Source organism: Spea bombifrons, chromosome 6 (genome assembly GCF_027358695.1).
Source record: "Spea bombifrons isolate aSpeBom1 chromosome 6, aSpeBom1.2.pri, whole genome shotgun sequence".
Taxonomy (NCBI): Eukaryota; Metazoa; Chordata; class Amphibia; order Anura; family Pelobatidae; genus Spea; species Spea bombifrons.
The window spans coordinates 18,595,080-18,618,177 of NC_071092.1; the positions used below are offsets into that span (position 1 = coordinate 18,595,080).

Below are 23,098 nucleotides of genomic sequence, written 5' to 3' on the forward strand. Positions count from 1 at the left end.
CCCTGTAGTTCAGGTATAGATCAAATAAACACATGTAAACAGCATGTGCATGTATAGATCAACTGAGTAAGACATAAAAACCTTGTATTCGCAGGTATACATAAATAATGTATGGAACCATAGCAAGTATAGATCAACAGCACACACAAACCCAGCATTGCAGGTATAGAGCAACTGGAAATCACATGTATACTCAGCACTGAAGGTACAGATCAAAAAAACAACACATGGAAATAACACAGGACCGGCACGTCTTTAAACGGGTGCAGAAAGCGATCTACTATCGCTTTCTGCACCCAAAAAGCGTTGCTGAATGCCTCGACCTCGAGGCATTCAGCAACGCCGCGATCGGCACGAAGGGGCCATCTCTGGCCCCTCCACGGGGCGTCAACATCCGCCATACTTTGTATGGCGGCGGACGCCCGTTTTAAAAGCGTTTAGGAGGCGATCGACGATCGCCTCCTAAACTTAAATGGTGTCGCTGGAATGCCTCGATCAGGAGGCATCCAGCGACACCAAACACTAACCTTTTGATGGGCTGTGACCGCTCCGGAGAGCGGTCACAGCCGCAGCTGCCGGCAATCTTCGCCATCAAGGAAGATGGCCGCTGTCCTGTAACAGGAACCACAAATTTTAAAAGTTTGCTAGATGGTCCAGACCATCTAGAGAACTTTGGCTCCACTTGCAGGTTGAATACAGGTACTGCATTCACCATGCAAGTCAATGGAGCCCAGCTTTCTAATCACAGTGTGATTAGTAAAAATAAATTAAAAAATAAAATAAAATTAATAATAATTAGAAAAAAATAGTAAAAAAACAGTAAAATGTAAAAATCATTTCCCACTGATGTCACTATCAGGGGAACCTCCAAGTTGAAAAAAAATGTTAAATTTTTTTTAAAAAAAAATAATAATAAAAAAAAAATATATATATATTAAAAATATATTTTTGTGAGCAAGTCCTAAAATTAGCATATTAGCTTAAAACAATTCTCGCATGGAAAGAGTTAAAATACTGGCAGATTAAATGCCCGAGGGGTGTCTACTTTTAAAAAATGTATGATTTGATGGGGTAAATTGAATGGGCCAGGTTCAACAACGTCCCAATTAACACGGGGGGAAGGATGGCCACACATCTAATTTCCAATTAGAAAAATGCACACGTACCAAATGTGGCCTTTTAGTTCCCCCAAAAAATGACAAACCCATGCATGTGGGGTATCACTGCACTCAGGAGATGTTGCTGAACACATTATGGGGTGTCGTGTGACAGCGGCATATACCAGGAGCTGTAAATTCATACATAAAGTAGGTGTGTGTGGGAAAAATACACACACAAAAATATTACTGCAAACTTTGAAAAAATGCTGGTGGTAAAATGTGTGCATGCAAAGAGTTAAATACCAGCATTTAAAATACCCTGTGGTGTCTAGTTTTGAAAAATATATGGTTTTGTTGGGCACACTGAAATGGCCCGGCTCAAAGATGTACCAAATAGGGCATGGGCAGTGGATCCCAAATGCCAAAGTTCAACATTGAAAAAAGCGCATGCCCCAAATGTGGCCCTTTTGCCCCAAAACAGCCAGGCAAAATCATTCATGTGAGGTATCGCTGTACTCAGGAGATGTTGCTGAACACATATTGGGGTGTTTTGTGATAGTGACATATACGAGAACATTTTAATTCATACCTGAATTAAAATGTGTGTGGAAAACCAAATGCAAACAAATGACTACCACAAAGTTTGACAAAGACTGGTGGTAGATATGGTGCATGGAAAGAGTTAAAATACTAGCATTTGAAATACCCTGGGGTGTCTAGTTTTCAAAAATATATGGGTTTATTGGGCACACTGAAATGGCCCGGCTCAAAGATGTACCAAATAGGGCATGGGCAGTGGATCCCCAAATGCCAAAGTTCAACATTGAAAAATGCGCATGCCCCAAATGTGGCCCTTTTGCCCCCAAACAGCCAGGCAAAATCATTCATGTGGGGTATCGCTGCGCTCAGGAGATGTTGCTGAACACATATTGGGGTGTTTTGTGATAGTGACATAAACGAGAACATTTTAATTCATACCTGAAGTAAAATGTGTATGACAAAACAAATGCAAAAAAATGACTACCATAAAGTTTGACAAAGACTGGTGGTAGATATGGTGCATGGAAAGAGTTAAAATACTAGCATTTGGAATACCCTGGGCTGTCTAGTTTTCAAAAATATATGACTTGATGGGGTAAATTGCATTGGCCGGCTTCAAAGATACCCGAAATGGCACATGGGAGGAAGAATTACCAGATTTGGAAAAAATGGCTTTGAAATAGCAAAACGCTACCTGTACTTATTGCCCCATAATGGGTAGAAAAAAGCAAAAAAACATAAAAACATTGGGTATTTCTAAACTCAGGACAAATAGTAGAATCTATTTAGCAGGTTTTTTCATTACCTTTTATAGATGAGTAAAAGATTTTTCAACTAAAAGTTAGAAACAGTCATTTTTTTCTAAATTTTTCACCATATTTTATAATTTTTTTAATAGTAAATAATATGATACAATCAAAACAATGTCATCTAAAGAAAGCCCTTCTTGTCCTGAAAAAAACAATATCTAATGTGTGTGGGTTCAGTAAACGGGAAAGAAGAAAATTACACCTAAACACAAGCAGCGCAGAAATGTTAAAAAGGCCATTGTCACAAAGGGTACAAAAAGTAAAATCAGCCTTTGTCTCGAAGGGGTTAATCTTTGATAATCCCCAACAGAATTGATCGTGGAGGGCCGACTCATTCCAGGTAGACTCGAGGGCCAGCCGCCTGAATTCCGTTATATAGTCCTCTACAGGCCATCTCCCTTGTTTGACGGACTTTAAGGCAGCGGTAGCTGAGGATGTCCTGTAGGGGTCATCGTAAAGCGTGTCGAGTGCCTGACGAAAAGAAGGCCAGGAGTCTAGGGTAGCGCTTCGGCTGTGGAGAAGGTGGTGAGCCCACATTTGGGGTTCGCCAAACAGGAGGGAGATCACGGTGTGGACCTTTACATAGTCTGAGGTATAGGTCCTAGGCTTCAAATTAAACAATATCTGGCATGAAGTAATGAAGGAACTGTACTTGGAGCGGTCGCCCGAAAATCTTTCCAGAAGGGGAACCTGTGGTTCCAAGGTGGAGACCCCTTCAAGGAGAGGAGCCGGAGGGGCAGCAGCTGGCTCAGCGGGAACATTCTGTTGTAGCTGGATCAGATGCATTTGTTGTCTCAGCTGATTCTGACTCGCTTGGAGATCTTGAAGGGACCGAGTCATAGCGGTCATCTGCTGAGTAAGTGTGGATATGGCGGCAGTTAGTCCTGCGGGCTCCATATTGGCTCAATTATTATTGTAAGATATACGTAAGGTTGGGTAGGAAGAGTCCGATAAGCAGGATAACACACAGGAATAGGAGAAGATTCACTAAATGGAGGGAGGTCAGTACACATAGTTACATAGTTATATAGGCTGAAAAAAGACATGCGTCCATCAAGTTCAGCCTTTCCTATATCTTTAATTTGTTGCTGTTGATACAAAAGAAGGCAAAAAAAAAAACCCCAGTTTCGCTCTTTCCAATTTTGCACTAACCAGGGAAAAAAATTCCTTCTTGACGCCAAAATGGCAGTCAGATTTCTCCTTGGATTATATCCCCGAATATTATGTTTTTCCAGGTATCCATCCAGTTGCTATTTAAACATCTGTCCAGACTCCGATAAAACTACCTCTGCAGGCAGAGAATTCCACATCCTTATTTATTATCCTTTTTTATTATTAAAAAACCCTTTCCTCTGCTTTAGTCTAAATCTCCTTTCTTCCAGTCCTATGCATAGTACACGAGCCGGGTTCAGGGTAAAAGAAAGACAGCAAGTCCGTAATACAATAGCCAGGTTCGGTACACAGAAATTCAGGAACGCCGTTTAGTAGCCAAGGTCAGTATTGGAGAAGGCAGCAGATTCACAGGAATAGCCAGGTTCAGTACACGGAATATCAGGAGTAACAGGAACTCGGCACAATAACCGAGTACACCTCAGTGCTGAGTTTTAAACTTGCCGCTCAGAGGACCCCCCGCCCCCGGGCGTGACTTCAACCGAGCGTGCACTCTGCTGTATCCGTCTGGAGACGGATAAAGTGGGTAGGGGGCGCGCACACGCTTAGAAGCAGTCTGGCTGCAGACGGAGGAGGATGCCGGAGACACGTCGCGGGATCTGGTACCCGCGTGTAGTGGGTACTCGTGTGAGCTACTTCGTCGGGGTCCAGTACACGGACCCTGACATCCTTAGTCTGCTTGTCTTCAGCAAACAGTTTGCAGGCTTTCTTGTGCATCATCTTTAGAAGAGGCCTCCTTCTTGGATGACAGCCATCCAGACCAATTTGATGCAGTGTGCGGCATATGGTCTGAGCATTGTCAGGCTGACCCGCCTCCCCTTCAACTGGCAGCACTCATACGTCTATTTACCAAAGACAACCTCTGGATATGATGCTGAGCACATGCACTCAACTTCATTTGTAAAATGAGTGGTTGATGTTTTTGGACCTTCTAATAGCTACCCACCTGGAGGATTAAATGCCCAGTGCAGCTCCTCTTTACCTGAAAGCCATGGCAAGGCCTGTTCTGAGTGGAACCTGTCCTGTGAAACCGCTGCAGCTCAGTTTTAGGCAATCTTCTTATAGCCTAGGCCATTATTATGTAGAGCAACAATTATTTTTTTCAGATCCTCAGAGATCCTTCAGTGACCAGTATGAGAGAGTGTGAGAGCAATAACACCAAATTTAACACACCTGCTCCCCATTCATACCCGAGACCTTGTAACACTCACATGACACCGGGGAGGGAAAATGGCTAATTGGGCCCAATTTGGACATTTCCACTTAGGGGTGTACTCACCTTTATTGCCAAGGTTTAGACATTCATGGCTGTATGTTGAGTTATTTTGAGGGGACAGCAAATTTACACTGTTATACAGACTGTACACTCACTACTTACATTATAGCAGAGTGTCATTTCTTAAGTGCTGTCACATGAAAAGAAATAATAAAATATTTACAAAAATGTGAGGGGTGTACTCACTTTTGTGAGATACTGTATATGCTTGTTGAAACTGAGTTATGCTTTATCTCTTTTACTCTGCCAGTGCTGGAATGTCAGTTTTACCTCTCATTGTCTCATTAGGGTTACGTCCTGTAACAGAATGAATCTATTTTCTTTTTATCCACGGTGAAATCCAGATGCTTGTTGTCGGAATTATGTCCAACAAAAGCTTGATTCAATAACAGTTTATTACTTAGAGCTTTTCTTAGCTTCTCCTGTCCAACGTTACCACAGCATCCCAACATACGTAACCGCAACTGAACCCCAAACTCTCCCCACTTGATGACTGATACTGACTGAAAGAGAAAACTGCTATGATATGTTCTACTTATGGGGAAGTCGGTACAAGGGGTCTGTTTGGGCTACTTCTTCCCCCTGGTACAGAGTGCTTTTTTTCTATAATTGCCATCTGAAGACTGTGGAACTTGTACATAGATTTGGGGTACCTGTGTTTTGTGACGGGGTTTTGTGTATGGTGTGTTACTCTCCATCAGGCCAGGACAGAAACCTATATGGCCAGTATTTGCAACTAGAAATTGGCCAAATAAAAGGTATCACCATCATATCTGTTCTGATGATCATATCTGACATCAGTCAAAAGGTTTTATTTGGCCAACCAGTTGTGTTTAACTGGGTTTATCCAGTTTACCACCTTCCCCACAGACTGCAATAGCAACGCCACCTGAGGTGGGCCAAGTTCAAATACTGAGTGCCTATACTGAATACTTAAGTCCTAACAGCACTTCTCATAAAATAAAGCTTGCCAGTCCCTGCCTCCACCACAAGAAGAATACTTCAGATGGCTTCCTGAAGTCTGAGGTCAGTAAGCCGCCCCCACTATGTGATTTCATTAACCACAGCATGAAATTCCATAGTATACGAACAAAATAAAAAGCAATATCTAATAAAAACATCCATTTGTTAAATTCCAAGTACAAGTTTCAACATGTTCATGCACAGTAAATATTTTACAAATATATCCTCATATTTATATAATATCTCACTAATAAAAGGTATAACTTAAGTTTAAAAGAAATCTAATTTAGTAAAAAAACAGCATTTTTAAAAATATTAGACTACTACTATTGAACTGATACATTTCTTCATAATTTTACAGTTTTAAATTTAGTACACAACATGAATCCACATAGCTGTGTTTATGGTTTTAACTAAATAATTTATATGCATGAAAAGCCTGAATCCAGGGGCGTAACTAGAAACTATGGCTCTGGGCCCTCCAACTTCAATAAGTAGTCTGTGCTATCACGGCTTATACACAACTGGTCTGTGCCTTCTTTGCCCCTTGCCCCCCTTCCAACAAATGTAAACACACACAAATTACACACACTTACTCATACTCACTCCATCCCACCCCACGTACGCAATTACACATCCATGCTCACACACACACATAGACAATTACACATCCATGCTCATATACACACATCCATGTTCACACATAAAGGAGACAGGACCCGCACCAGGCCCCCTAAAGTTATGCCAGTACCTGAATCAATAATACAATACCTGAATCAATAATACAATGGTAACTATCCTCTTAACATGCTCTTCTCTAGCTCTGGGAGATTATTTCATATAATTTGTTTTCTGTGGTACTACCTGATTGGATTATTTGTCTAGAGGGATTAGGATAAATAGAAGAAAAGTGTCTATGTATGTATTGTTGCATTCAACCATTTATAATTGTATTTACAGAAAACACAAATGAAGATGTTTGCAAGAGATTCCAAGTGGTTGATGTTTTTGGACCTTCTAATAGCTACCCACCTGGAGGATTAAATGCCCAGTGCAGCTCCTCTTTACCTGAAAGCTCATCCTATATTTCGCCCAAGTCAACCAATAAGGTAAAAGTGGCTAAAACCAACACACACCCTTTGGCTGGTGCTGGATTTCAAGGATGGGACACAAGTCATCATGATATCCAAAGGCATGTCTATGCAAACAAAAGGCAGTACAGCATTGAAAAGCTTCCTGAACTTTTTAGTCAACAAGGTCACTATGGTAAAAAACCCAAGTGTCATTTCTCCAGTAACAGAAAGACTGAGGTCACAGTCTGAGAGGATGGATAAACTTTTGAACATCACCAAATGATTATAATATTCCGGCTGAGTAAAACCGGGAGAAAAACAAATAGTAAAATTGAACTCAAAATGAAGGGAATGACGTACATGAAACATTCATACTGGTGAATAATATACTGCAGTAATGCAGTGTGACATTTATGTCTCCTCACACGTCTCCTTAAAACCTCATCTTTTCACATTTGGGGCTAAAACATCATAATTCCATATTCCACATTATAGATTATTTTAAATGTTATGGGGAAAATAGCCAAACCTGGACTTTCATTTATAATGTTGGTTAGATTTTTATGCTCCTTCAAATGTTTCAGTCATTAAGCATAGTTTCGTTATGTAGGCTGATATTGCTAGTGTTTTGTTAAATCAAGTTTAAGTGGAAAATAAAAGAGCATGATAAGGTCCAGAAAATTGAAATTTACATGGGGAAATTCAATCTGTAAACTGTATTTAATAAGGGGAGCTAACATAAGAATGTAATTTGCCGTTATGGTGCACACTTCATGAATTCATTCAATCAAACCTACCATCTTCTTATTATACTCATGAAAAGTGGTGTCAGCTTTAAATATACCTATCTATTGAGATTAACTTTAAGATTTTATCAGTACAGGTTGTCTCTTGTCATGATTGCATAAAACTTTGGTTTCTGAAAGTCAAACATTTAAAGCAGAAAAATGTGAGTAGGTATTCACTCCAGAAAAGTATCAATCACTGTGTGTGCCTCGCAATCAAATCTTTAAATGTTGAGAAAATATTGCTGTAAGGGTTCTAAATGTACCTGGCACATCCCTAAACCATACATTTTTATAGTAGAGCATCTACATAATCATGGATAAACTTATCTGTACTCTAAGAAGCACTTAGGAATTAGCAGGATCCATTTTGAAAAAGAAAAGAAGTTAAATACCAATTATTACTTATGCCACCAAAGTGTAAAAACGAAAGAAATACAGCGCTTAATTTGAACAAGTATATATATATATATATATATATATATAATGTAAAAAAAACCAGATTATTGCAGAGTATGTCGTGATACCTTTTTTATTGGGCTACATTGTGTCTACTGGACTAATACGGCTTAACCCACTTACATACATATATATATATATACATATATATATATATATATATATATATATATATATATGTAACCCTGGTATCTATATACCTCCAGTTACCATAGATACAGACTTCCGGGGCAGATAGAGTGATCACTGGAGCACTGGGCATGACTTGGGACCAATAGGAAGTGAGGTCTTTCCCCCAGACTGCCTGGGGAGTAGAGAGAGAGAGACTGGAGGTGGCTGAGCTGGGGAAAAAAGGAAGGGTGACTTGGTCTCTACAGAAAAGCACCTCTGTACCTTCCCTGTTGCTGAGGATCCCACAAGTCTCTGCTATGAGGAGCTGATTGATTCCTGTGTCAGGCTGCTAGGTGTCTGAAGGCAGATGTGCTGCAGTGAGCTTGCCATGTGGTTCCAGTTGGAATACTGAATCCAGTATACAGCAGAAGGCCTACAGAAGCTAAAGCTGCCAGACTGCACCAGATCCAGATATCAGAGGAAGGTACTCAGGATTAGTTACAGGCATTGAGACCATCACTACCCGTTTCAAGGGAAGTATTACCTCCATCAAGGGCCCCAACATCTATGTGCACCAACGTTACCCCAGGGGACTGATAACTATACAAGGTTGGGTTCCTAATTATTTGGGGAGGCAGGTGATTTGAACTGGGCTTGATTCAGCTATATTTTGTTTGCTGTATACCTGTTGATATTATTGAAATGCTGTTGGTTCCTGATCTAAACTAATACATGAGTTCATCTGTTTGACAACTTTACATTCTTTGTGTTTGAGTTATATATGTGTTCTAGTACACTACACTGTAATTCCCTGGAGTAATTACTAGGTGGAGGCACTGCCAAATGGTCATATTAACCCCTAACTCTCCACTATGCAGAGGCCAGGATCTCCTGTAGGCGCCAGCCAGGGTGTACACACTATGATGGATGTCAGGCCCAAAGTAAAAAGTGTTACATATATAAAGTGGTACAAAGCCCCCACACTAATAAATAGTGTTAATAATATATATATATCAAACAGACAGCGCTAGAATAAATATAAGAATAATTGTTTTAATAAATACAAACAGATACAAATAATAAAAAAACGTATAAATATATATATAAATATATAAAAAAAATACAGACAATATACCAAAGTCAATCAATAAAAACAAATATAAAGATACATACAAATAATGAATCCCAGAGATAGTCTACCTGCCCCAACAGGGGTTAATATAATAGGAGAAAAAATAGGATCAATATAACAATAAAAGTAAAAATAATACTTACCACTGAGTAAGCTGTGTCTGGCCAGACAGGCGCCAAAAAACAGGATGCGTTTCGTGAAAACACCGACTGTTGTAGCTTTGATTTTCCGGGCTAGGCGTTAACAAGGACAATGACTCAAAGCACAAACATGTAAATATATACAATAAACACAATGCACACACCAAATTTGCCAAGTAATCCAGGTAACATAACCAAATACTACTTAAGGAAGGGACATACCTGGATGCCCCCACCCTGACCTAAGGTTCCCAGCACTGACAGCCAAGAACCTTCCAAGAGATGTTACCAACAATTCACTTACAACCACATTAACCCCCTGGATACCTGGCAAGCTGCCCCCCCCCCACAGACTGTGACAAAACAACACAAACCAACCAACAAACAAACAAACAAAATAAAGGGAGGGAGGGTGAGACACACAACCAGGTAAGCTAACCACAAGAATGGTTCCTGAGCCCGGGAAAAACAGCCACTTATATAATCTACCCCCAACTCCACCCCACATTTCCTGCCAAAAAGCCTACCCTTCCTCCGCACAACAGTCGGGGCCCACTATAGCCTATGCTGGCCCCACCGTGGGCATCATTCTTCAACTGTAAACGGCGGACAGCTAGCTCAGTGGCAATTGCGGGCTTAAATAATTGGAAAAAACATGAGATTACTGCTCAGGTAAAGAAGTTCGTGGACTATTCTATTTATACTTCTGAATTCCTAGCAACTAGCAAAAATACTTAGATGTTTTTCTTCTGTCATACTAATACAGTTTTTCAGTTACCCCACCTAAAAAGTATTAAATACTTTGGTATATTGTGTTATTGTTTTTTAAATTTTCAAATGTAGCATTATGGAGGGAAAAACAAAGAAAATAAGCAATTAAAAAAAACCTGAGAACTGAAAATACGTGGCATAAGTAGGATAAATAAAACACCAAAGGTGGTTGGTATAAAAAATGTTGTTGAAAATGTTTGCAATAGACTTTACAGCTAAGGGCTTATAGTTTATATAAATAATCGAACAGTATAATGTGCATAGTGTGAAGAATCCCAATGAGAGGTATGTGGGCTAAAGGCAAAGAGTCTAATTTGTGGGGTAAAAATGACAGAAGCACACCATGATTGACGTATAGGGAGGGGAGTGTATGCATGCACCCCAACTGTCCTGATTTGGGGTCTCTGTCCCGCTGTCCCTACCTGTGTCCTGCTTTGCAGGGGCAGAGTTAGGGTGAGGCCAGTGCCCTTCTCACCTCAGGTGCAGCTGCGGGGGGGGGGTTGGCACACAGCCATCTGTCTGTCGCGAGGTCTGTCACTTCAGACCTCGCTTTACTGCTCCCTCATCACGATATGACGTCATCCCTGTGCTCTGCAGCAATAGCCTGCGCGTAGGGATGAGGGAGCAGTAAAGCAAGGTCTGAAGTGACAGACCTCACGCTCCCTAATGTTGAGCCTACTAGAGGGAGAAGTGACAGGCCTCGCGCTCTCACCACAGGATGGAGGATGAAGAATGGAGGATGGTGGAAGAGGTAAGAGATGGGGAGAAAGGGGTGTAATGGCAGCATATATGAATGTATGTGTTTGTAAGCTTGTGTGTGTGTATGGACAGGTGTGTGTAAGAGCTGTATAGGTATTTGTAAGCTGTGTGTAAGGGCAGTATATGTGTATATGTGTGTGTAAGCACAATGCACGTGTATATGTGTGTGTAAAGGCAGTTGTGTGTAAGGGCAGTATATGTTTATATGTGTGTGTAAGGACAGTGTATGTGTATATGTGTGTTTATGAGCAGGTGTGTGTAAGGGCAGTGTATGTTTATATGTGTGTGTGTGTAAGGGCACTGTACGTGTATATGTATGTTTATGGGCAGGTGTGTGTAAAGGCAGTGTGTATGGAGAGGCGTGTGTAAGGGCAGTGTATGTGTATATGTGTGTTTATGAGCAGGTATGTGTAAGAGCAGTGTATGTGTATATGTATGTGTAAAGGCAGCGTGTGTGTGTATGGACAGGTGTGTAAGGGCAGTGTATGTGTATATGTGTGTAAGGGCAGTGTATGTATACGTGTGTGTAAGGACAGTGTATGTGTTTATGTGTGTTTATGGGTAGGTGTGTGTAAAGACAGTGTGCAAGGGTCCTGGGAGGGAGGATAACATTAGCCTTTTTTTATTAAATCTCTGCTGGCTGTTGTTGACTACTCTTCCAATGATACTCAGTCATCATTATGGTGGACACCTGGCTGCAGCTTTACTGTTGACTGCACTAACCATGATGCTCAGCCAGCATCATGGAAGCAGTATGTCTGGCTGAGCCCCATGTGAACTGTAGTTAACAGCAGATGATATGACAGGTGTTAGTTGTGAATTTAAACTCCCACGATGCCTAGTCATGTGGACACCTGGCTGGCTGAGCATCATGGGAATTGTAATTCACAGCTAACATCTACTGTTGACTGCACTTCCCATGATGCTCAGCCAGCATCATGGAAGTAGTATGTCTGGCTGATCCTCATGGGAATTCGATGTGTTCTTTATTTTTAATATGCATGAGGCTAGGTTTCCACTTGGGTTTTTGTCCTGCGTTATTTTCTTGATGAAAAACGCCAAGAAAAATGCCGAGAAAACTGCCACTGCATTTACCTGCGTTTTGGTGTTTTTTTCTGGAGTTTTTTCTGGCGTTTTAGCCTTTCTGTGGAAATTGCTTTTTTGACCTTAGGCCAGGGCTTGACAAATTTGTTGTGAATCTAGGCGCCAGGTAAAAAAGTTAGGAGCCAGGATTTTTTTAAACAGGGCTTGACAAGTTTGTTGTGAATCTAGGTGCCAGCTAAAAAAGTTAGGAGCCAGGATTTTTTTAAAGCTAACAGTTGGTCAGGAGAGATCTGATCATCATCAGCCCACTTACTAAACTCACAGCGTTTGACCTGGACTTTTTTCTTTTTTAACTCTTTCAATGCTGATGTTCCATTGGAGCACAGCATTGACTGATATTTAGTCCCCACAAGCTTTTGGGGACAAATGTTAACCCCTGCAATGCCACGAATGTGTCATACACATTTGTGGCATTGAAGGGGTTAACACTGCACTGTCGCTCTCATGGAGCGATCAGGCAGAAGGGGGGTGTTGGGGCTGCTCTCCACACTCATGTGGAGACCGAAGAACCCTCTCCCCCTGTCCCTGAAGCTGCCTCTGGCAGCTGGGACGCAATTGCTGGTCTATAGAGCAGCCATTGCAGGGGGGGGTGTCTCTCTGATGACTGCTGTAGGCTTCCATGCCTACAGGAGTCATCAAAGGTCTTTTGGGGGCTCGTTTTTGCTGTTGCTGGCCTGCCTGGGCTTCCAGGCAGACCACCAGCAGCAGAGCCCCTTGCAAAACGGGAATTAACCCCTAAATGCCGCGATCGCGGCATTGAAGGGGTTAACGCTGCCCTGTCGCTCTCATGGAGCGATCAGGCAGCTGGGGGGTGTTGGGTCAGGTCCCCACACTTGTGTGGGGACCCAATCAACACACAACCCCCTTCCCTGAAGCTGCCTGTGGCAGCTGAAAACACGATTGCTGGTTTTCCTGCAACCACGTTCTCAGCCTACAGGCTCACTCCGTGGGAGTGATCTCAGGCCCGGGGGCGGGCTCGAAGTGGCTGTGCTGTCTGTCCAGACTCCTGGGCAGACAGCAGCAGCAGAGCCCCCGCGTGGTGACGCGGGGGCAATTTTTTGCAGATGTAAGAGGCTGACAAACTCCTAGGCGCCAGGGCAAAATTCGACCTGGCGCCTGGGATTTGTCGAGCCCTGTTTTAAACTAACAGTTGGTTAGGAGTGATCTGGTCATCAGCCCACTTACTAAACTCACAGAATTTGACCTGGAAGCACCCTGGACTTTCAGGTCAGTGCTGTTTTTTTTTATTGTTTTTTTTTAACCCTTTCAATGCTGATGTTCCATTGGAGCACAGCATTGACTGATATTTAGTCCCCACAAGCTTGTGGGGACAAATGTTAACCCCTGCAATGCCACGAATGTGTCATACACAATTGTGGCATTGAAGGGGTTAACGCTGCACTGTCGCTCTCAGGCAGCAGGGGGGTGTTGTGTCAGGTCCCCACACTCATGTGGAGACCGAAGAGCCCTCTCCCCCTGTCCCTGAAGCTGCCTCTGGCAGCTGGGACGCAATTGCTGGTCTATAGACCAGCCTTTGCAGGGGGGGGGTCTTTGATGACTGCTGTAGGCTTCCATGCCTACAGGAATCATCAAAGGGCTTGTGGGGGCTCGTTTTTGCTGTTGCTGGTCTGCCTGGGCTTCCAGGCAGACCACCAGCAGCAGAGCCCCGTACAAAACGGGAATTAACCCCTAAATGCCGCGGCATTGAAGGGGTTAACGCTGCACTGTCGCTCTCATGGAGCAATCAGGCAGCTGGGGGGTGTTGTGTCAGGTCCCCACACTTGTGTGGGGACCTAATCAACACACAGCCCCCTTCCCTGAAGCTGCCTGTGGCAGCTGAAAACACGATTGCTGGTTTTGCAGCAACCGCGTTTTCAGCCTACAGGATCACTCCGTGGGAGTGGTCTCAGGCTCCTGGGCAGACAGCAGCAGCAGCGCCCCCGTGTGGTGACTCAGCCTCTTACATCCACAATTTTTTCTGGATGTAAGAGGCTGACAAAACCTAGGCGCCAGGACAAAATTCTCTGTCGCCATGGCGACCTGGCGCCTGGGATTTGTCGAGCCCTGCCTTAGGCAGTTTTTCCAGCCTTTACACGTTAGAATTGTTACCCAGCTAAAAGGGATTAGGATAAATGGCAAGTATCTGCCCCCTCCTGATGTCATTTCCTTGGTAGAGTTGGTGCAAATTGTTTGCTGTTGCTTTTGGCACGCAGGATCCAGTTGATGCGTCGGGTATGTTTATTTGTAATGGCATGTTTGTTCCAAATGGTGTAAAGTTCAATATGAACTTTGTTTTGTGTGAAACTGTTTGTTTCCAGCCTATTTCTCGTAGGACACACAGATACTGGGTCCATCCTCTGCATTGTAACTGTGGAAAAAAACGCCATAAAAAACACCAAGGCAAAACCCACATGACTTTTTCATGGCGTTTTTTCTCTCCCATAGACTTCTATTGGAGAAAAACACCAAGATTTCCTTGCAAAAAACGCCAGAGTGTCAACATGCTGCGATTTTGAAAAAAACAGAGCCCAAAAAAGCAGAAAAACGCCAAAGAGGACTGAAAAAACGCCAAACAGAAAAACGCCAAGTGGATATGGCATTGTGCGATTTCCTATGGAAGAACAGCTAACATCTGGCCGCAGCGTTTTTTCACTAAAAAAACGCCGTGTGGCTGAATCTGTGTTATTATGGCCGTTTTTAGCAAAAAAAAAAACAAGTGGAAACCTAGCCTGACTGTGCTGACAAAAATGTAGCGTATTTGCGAGGCATTGTAAAGTGCAATTGTATTGATGAGTTCCGCAAGAACGATTAAAAAAAAGTGTCCCTCTTTCACATTTTTAAATGTTGGGAGGTATGGTGTGTGTGTGTAATGTAAATGTATTTATTAAAGAAATACAAAGTACATGAATAGTCTTTGTTTTTTTTTATCCTTGTTCCACATAGACTTGATATATCATAAATAATTTAAATTGGTATACTTTAACACACCGTAATGTCATATGGAATTATTATGAGCATTTGAAATTGGTATATTGACATTGCACATTTTTCTCTCTTTATTAATATTTTATATATATGTGAAGATTTGATGCATTAAAGCAAGTTAACTTGATATTCCACTTAATCATGGTAAATAGAACCTTTTTTTTTTCCTACTTATAGACTAAATGAAATCTGATGATATTTTGAAATAATTCACTTTTTTTCCCTCTTACTTTGGTTGAGATATAAGTGACAACTTATTCGTTCACACGTCTTTTTATGTTTCCTGTGGCAGCTGCGGTAAAAGGTAAAGTGAACTATATGAATTGATGTCAGCCTTGAAATGAATAACTGTATGTGGTATGAATGATTTGTTTAATTTGTATTTTTCAATTGTTAACCTATGTTAAGGGTGTCATTTAAAGTTGTTACCTTAAACACACAGGATTTGAATTCTCCTCAGAAAAGAGGCTGTTTTTATAAAAACAATATTGACTTGGCATGGAGACACATTGGACCAGCCCTATATACACCTTATGGAACTTTAATAAAAATCCTACTATTTCTATTGCTAATCTTCTAATTGGGGACACTAGCACAACTGCCGCCAAACCTATGCGCCAGAGTTCTAGAAGTAGAATATACAATTAGGAACTAAATCCATGACGCTAATAAACCTTGCAGACTAAAATCAACAACTTTACTTAATAATTTATTACAATATTCCTAATGGTGGGGACATATTACAGCCTTGAATCCTGGGGTGATTGCAATCTCAGGAAAGACTCTAAACCATTCTAATATGATCCCCCTGGATGTGGCACCCCCCCCACACACACACACTTTAAAACTGCATAGCTTCTACCGTTATATACTGCCGCAGACATTGACGGTGGTATAGCATAACTGTTATCATTATATACTGAGGCAAACATTGACGGTGATACAGCATAACACATATCACTATATACTGAGGCAAAACTTGACGGTGGTACAGCATAACACCTATCACTATACATTGAGCCAGATATTGACAATAATGCAGCATAACTCCTATTACTATATACTAAGCCAAACATTGATGTGGTGTAGGCCTACCACTTCAGTGTCTGGCTTAGTATATAGTAGGGGTGCAATCAAATAACAAGTGAGAGTAGGTGAGCTGGAAGTGATAAATCAATCAAGAAAAGAATGTGTATATAACACCCAGTGATTCGAGTATTAAAATAGTATAATATATATATATATATATATATATATATATATATATATATATATATATATAGGCAAGTGGATATGGCTCATTTACATGAAAAACAAACAAAACGAACCATACATAGCGTAACATATAATAAAAAAATTAACAAAATTTTATAAAAATAGTGATAGTAATAGTAATCCAGGTCTTCGCATATTGTTCTCCATACAATTCGATAACGAAATCAGACAGTAAAAAGAATATGCTTACGAGACGAACTCAATGTAAAAGTGTTGAAAAAATCCCGAAAGCCAGAAGGTGAGGAGCTGTTCACATGGTCGGTTAGCTTTTCCTCTTCTCACAAAGGAGCGCCGATAGTTTCCGGGTTCTTGGGTGTGAGGTAGTCACACCAACAAGGTCTCCAAAGGTCCAAAAAGGTAAAGCACTACGCGTTTCGCCAGTCTAATCGGCTTCATCAGGTGCATCCCGGTCCAGGAAAGTGTTATTTATATATTTCTATATATATATATATATATATATATATATATATATATATATATATATATATATATATATCATCCATCCATCCAATAAAAAGCATGAGTAACATTAACCCATCCATATCTGTTTATTATTATGGGTGATGAATATATTCTCATATATAAAATATAGTTTATTAAGTGTGTGAATGTAAGAGACTAAAAATATATTAAAAAATATATATATTTTATTAAAAATAGAAAAATAGAAACATTTTATATTATAAAATACCGTATTTGCTCGATTATAAGACAAGGTTTTTTTCAGAGCAAATGCTCCGAAAAATACCCCTCGTCTTCTAATCGGGGTCGTCTTCTAATCAGACCTCAAATAGAGGTCTGATTATGAGACTAAGATCCAGATCCCCCGCACCGCTGCAGGGGACCTGGATCCTCCTGTCTCCCCCCCCACACATTTAACCCCCCCACACATTTAACCCCCCCCCACACACACACACACACTTACCGGTGCTTCCTGCTGTATTGCCGGGGCAGCGGGTTGACGTCTACGCGATATTATGGGGCAGAGTGGCATATAGGGAGGTATAAGGCATTTCAAGAGGCAGAGTGGCGTTAAGGGGGCATTTAATAGAGCACTCTGCCTCCTGAAATGCCTTATACCTCCCTATATGCCACTCTGCCCCATAATATGCCTTTTAACCCCCTAAATGCCAGAGTGGCGTATAGGGTATAAGGCATTTCTGAAGGCAGAGTGCTCTATACAATGACTTTTAACTCCCTTAATGCCACTCTGCCTCCTGGAATGCCTTATACCTCTCTATATGCCACTCTGCCCCATAATATGCATTTTAACCCCCTAAATGCCAGAATGGGATATAGGGGTATAAGGCATTTCTGGAGGCAGAGTGACACATAGGGGGTCAAAAGGCATACCATGGGGCACAGTGGCATATAGAGGGTTAAAAGGCATATCATGGGCCACAGTGCCATATTGGTGTGGCAAGCCTGGGGGCAGATGTGCGTAACTGGGGGACAGGTTGGAAAATACAAGGAAATAAAAACAAAAAAAATATTTTTCTCAATCATAGCTTTTATTAAAAAAATAGTTTACATGAATTAACATTTACTGGTAAAACTTTTTTCCTTTAGGGTCGTCTTATATTCAGGCTTTTTCTTTTTTTCCTAAGTTAATATTCAGATTTTGGGGGGTCGTCTTATAATCAGGGTCGTCTTATAATCGAGCAAATACGGTATAAAAGTTGAGGGGCGTGGCCTGGACAGCAATGGAGTAGGTAGTTCTGGCTGAGAGCTCCTCTCCACCCAAACAAGAAAAAAGCTCTTTAAATGTTACAAAGCCCCACCAAACTGAATAATTCTTAAATTCAAATGTGTGGGAGATGTCAGGGAACAAGATGAAGCAGTCTTCAAACAAATTACCTACCTTTTTTGAGTAAAGAAGCAGAAGAAAGGCCTCAACACGTGCTAAGCCAGCAGCAAGGGAAGGAGATGAAGATTCGGATTCATCTGTAAATAAGGATCCCTTGCAGCGTTCAAATCCACATTCTCCAACATTGGGTGTGTCCTCCTCACAGCAGGAACTTTCTTTAAATGCGACACGAATACAAATAAAAAATGACATGACAGCAATGATAGATTCACTAAAGAAAGACATACAAGATATAGGTGACCGGACAAATCACCTAGAACAAAAAATGGAGGAATTTGCCCCCGCACACAATACAGTGGCTGATGCCCAGCAGGCTTTACAGGCAGATATGGAGGCCCTTTGTTTAAAATTGAGTGACTTGGAGGACCGCTCCAGACGAAATAATATGCCATATTACTAGGGGACATTGATCAACCCGATATCCGTCTAGACAGACTACACAGACTTCCGAAACCGCCACATATTAAAACAAACGTACCCAGGGATGTTATCACCCATATTCACTTTTTTGATGTGAAAGATTCCATCCTGCAAAAAATGCGGTTAATCGGGAAAATGGATGATCCGTTTCATCAGATTCAACTATTACCTGACCTGTCGCAATACACGTTAACCCAACGACGAAAGTTTTCTGAATTAACATCGATACTGAGATCCAAAGATATTCCTTATAAATGGGGCTACCCAATCCGCCTTATATTGACCAAAGGAGGTAAAACACACACGTTTTGGGCACCTGAAGATCGTAAACTAGCAATGCAAGAATGGGAGCTTATCCCTGAACAAGCATCTGATCCAGCAACAAAAGGGTTAACCACTGCCAAGGTCCCCCACATGAAAAAAGCTACAAAAGAATGGGTCACACGACCACCAAAGTAAGGTGAGCAAAGACCTTTCATTATTTACATGTTTACAAGTTTGTTGAAAGAAAAACGAAAAGTTAATCTTTAACCCCTTAATGACAATTGACGGTCCGGGCATGTCACCCGAAAACGAACGGTTAACGACAATTGACGTGCCAGGACTGTCATGACTTTAAACGGGTGCAGAAAGCCATCTACGTTCGCTTTCCGCACCCAAACGGTGTTGCTGTAATGCCTTGACCTCGAGGCATTCAGCAACGCCACGATTGGCACTGGAGCCATACATTGTATGGCGGCGGACGCCCGTTTTAAAAGCGTTTAGGAGGCGATCAACGATCACCTCCTAAACTTAAATGGTGTCGCTGGAATGCCTCGATCAGGAGGCATTCAGCGACACCAAACACTTACCCCAGGATGGGCTGTGACCGCTCCAGAGAGCGGTCACAGCCGCCGCTGCAAGTGATCTTCGCCATCCGCAAGATGGTGGCCGCCCGGGGAATTAAAAATAATAAAGATGAAAACGTTCGCTAGAAGGTCTCCAGACCCTCTAGAGAACTCTGGCTCCACTTGCAGGTTGAATACAGGTACTGCATTCAACCATGCAAGTCAATGGAGCCCAGCTTTCTAATCACAGTGTGATTAGTAAAGATAAATTAAAAAATAAAATTAATAATAATTAGAAAAAAATAGTTAAAAAAAACAGTAAAATGTAAAAATAATTTCAAGTTGAAAAAAATGTAAAAAAAAAAAAAAAAAGGAAAAAAGGAAAAAAAAAATATATATATATATATAAAAATATATTTTTGTGAGCAAGTCCTAAAATTAGCACATTAGCTTAAAACAATTCTCGCATGGAAAGAGTTAAAATACTGGCATATTAAATGCCCATGGGGTGTCTTTTAAAAAATGTATGATCTGATGGGGTAAATTGAATTGGCCGGGTTCAACAATGTCCCAATTAACACGGGGGGAAGGATGGCCACACATCTAATTTCCAATTAGAAAAATGCACACATCCCAAATGTGGCCTTTTAGTTCTCCCAAAAAATGACAAACCCATGCATGTGGGGTATCACTGTACTCAGGAGATGTTGCTGAACACATATTGGGGTGTCGTGTGACAGCGGCATATACCAGTAGCTGTAAATTCATACATAAAATAGGTATGTGCGAGAAAATACACACAAAAAAATACTACTGCAAACTTTGAAAAAATGCTGGTGGTAAAATGTGTGCATGCAAAGAGTTAAAATACCAGCATTTAAAATACCCTGGGGTGTCTAGTTTTCAAAAATATATGGTTTTATTGGGCACACTGAAATGGCCCGGCTCAAAGATGTACCAAATAGGGCATGGGCAGTTGATCGCCAAACGCCAAAGTTAAACATTGAAAATGCGCATGCCCCAAATGTGGCCCTTTGTCCCCAAAACAGCCAGGCAAAATCATTCATGTGAGGTATTGCTGTACTCACGAGATGTTGCTGAACACATATTGGGGTGTTTTATGATAGTGACATATACCAGAACCTGTTTATTCATACCTGAAATAAAATGTGTGTGAAAAAACAAATGCAAAAAAATGATTACCGCAAAATTTGACAAAGACTGGTGGTAGAGATGGTGCATATAAAGAGTGAAAATACTAGCATTTGAAATACCCTGGAGTGTCTAGTTTTCAAAAATATATGATTTGATGGGGTAAATTGCATTGGCCTGCTTCAAAGATACCCAAAATGGCACATGGGGGGAAGAATTGCCAGATTTGGAAAAAATGGCTTTGAAATAGCAAAATGCTACCTGTACTTATTGCCCCATAACATGTAGAAAAAAGCAAAAAAACATAAAAACATTGGGTATTTCTAAACTCAGGACAAATAGTAGAATTTATTTAGCAGGTTTTTCATTACCTTTTATAGATGAGTAAAAGATTTTTCAACTAAAAAAGTAGAAAAAGTCATTTTTTTCTACATTTTTCACCATATTTTATACTTTTTTAATAGTAAATAATATGATACAATCAAAACAATGTCATCTTCTTGTCCTGAAAAAAACAATATATAACTTGTGTGGGTTCAGTAAACGGGAAAGAAGAAAATTACAGCTAAACACGAGCAGCGCAGAAATGTTAAAACGGCCATTGTCACGAAGGGTACAAAAAGTTAAATCAGCCTTTGTCACGAAGGGGTTCAGTGACATAATTTCGCTAAGGACTACAATTCCATTTGGAACTCAAAGTGTTAAAGCGTTTCTCCTTTCACACAAACAGGAAGCACTGTTACCATCAAGCTGGGTGCAGTGTGCAAGCCTGAGGACACTTTCTACCTCTCCCAAAAGAGCAGCTGTGGTATGGCTGGGACTGTGAGGATCCTTACTTTCCCACTAAAGGGACACAAAAGCTACAAAGCACCTTCCTAGGGAGATCCATGGATTTAAGTCAACGTACAGATTATATATATATATATATATATATATACTCTACAATACAAACTCTTTCCTGCTGCTCATTACAAAAGAAGAACTAATCAAATAAGTTCATGTTGGTAAACACAATGTTGATAACTCAAGCACATTGATGTAAATGGTATAATAGCGATATTGTGTCTAGTGCCTAACAACAAGTTAAATGTCTGAACTTTTTAACGGTTAAAACATAGGTGGAGGGGAGCTAGGAAGGCCTAGCATCCTCTTATTTGGTTTAAAAATGCTTTTATATTTTTATTTTATTTTTTTCCTTGCTCCATTGCTATATTGCTATATAGCCTTTGGCTTCTCTGTGAGTTCTGCTTGGCTTTTGCAGTTGCATTTAGCTCGGACACACAAGCGAATCCTGAGCTGGGGCGAATCTCCTAAGTGATATCTCTAAGTGAGGAGTTACAAGCAAAGAAGGAGAGTATATTCATTACTATTGCAAGAAGGAGCACTGTGTTTGTTTGTGTGGTGTTCAGTGTAAAGTTTTGTTGAAAAAAGAAAGAAAAAAGGGGTAAGGGCTATTTCAGGTGTGTTGCTAATTAAGTAACCTTCTCTGTGAGTTCTGCTTTGGCTTTTGCAGTTGCATTTAGCTCGGACACACAAGCGAATCCTGAGCTGGGGCGAATCTCCTAAGTGAGGAGTTACAAGCAAAGAAGGAGTTAAAAAGCAAAAAGGAGGGTACAGTATACATCCTTGTAATTCCATATAATATATTTGTAAATATTTTGCGCCTTACTGTCTGTTTTTGCCAGTTATTTGAGCTATCCCCATTGCCAAGATGTCCTCCATGTTTGACAATGCGGTCAGGTGTACATCTTGCTCATTGTATGCAATCCTTGATCAGCGCTTCGAGGGTGCATATTGCTGTGCGAGATGTGTGTGGGTTGCTCATTTGGAAGCACAAATCCTGAGTCTAGAGGAGCAACTGGCAACACTGAGATCTATTGACAACTTGGAGAGGAGTCTGCTGCTCACTGAGCAAGCTCTCTCGCGGGTAGAGGTGGGGGAGGATAGCGGGATGGAGGTACAGGACAGTCAGGCAGCTAGCTGGGTTACAGTTAGAAGGCGGGGTAGGGGGAAAAGCGCCAGGGAGGCTAGTCCTGACCTAGCACACCCCAACAAGTTTGCCCGGTTGGCAGATGAGGGGGATGTTAGTTCAGAGTTAGCAGTACTGCAGCAAGTCACTGCCTCTGACCACCAGAGGGGTGTCTGCCCCAGTAAGGAGGGAAGGAGGAGCGCAGGGCAGGCCAGACAGGTGCTGGTAGTGGGGGACTCAATTATCAGGGGGACAGACAGGGCAATCTGTCACAAAGACCGGGATCGCCGAACAGTGTGTTGTCTGCTTGGCGCTCAAGTTCGGCACATCGCGGATCGGGTTGACAGATTACTGGGAGGGGCTGGAGAAGACCCAGCGGTCATGGTGCACATTGGCACCAATGAAAAAGTA

At 41.4% G+C, this 23,098-nt stretch overlaps 1 protein-coding gene and 1 long non-coding RNA gene across 2 annotated transcripts in view; one reads left to right on the top strand and one right to left on the bottom strand.

Moving 5' to 3' along the window:
- LOC128500059 (protein shisa-9-like) overlaps positions 1-7,180 on the top strand; it is a 133,363-nt gene extending 126,183 nt beyond the window's left edge. The window contains exon 4 of the mRNA XM_053469085.1: positions 6,819-7,180. Within this exon, the coding sequence (XP_053325060.1) occupies positions 6,819-7,180 (362 nt within the window). The remainder of the gene's footprint in view (positions 1-6,818) is intronic.
- On the bottom strand, positions 2,507-21,350 carry LOC128500098 (uncharacterized). Its single transcript, XR_008354889.1, has 2 exons — positions 21,235-21,350; positions 2,507-2,607 (listed from the first exon to the last, which is right to left on the bottom strand). It is a non-coding gene; the product is annotated as an uncharacterized LOC128500098 (long non-coding RNA).
- Between the last annotated feature and the right edge of the window lie 1,748 nt (positions 21,351-23,098).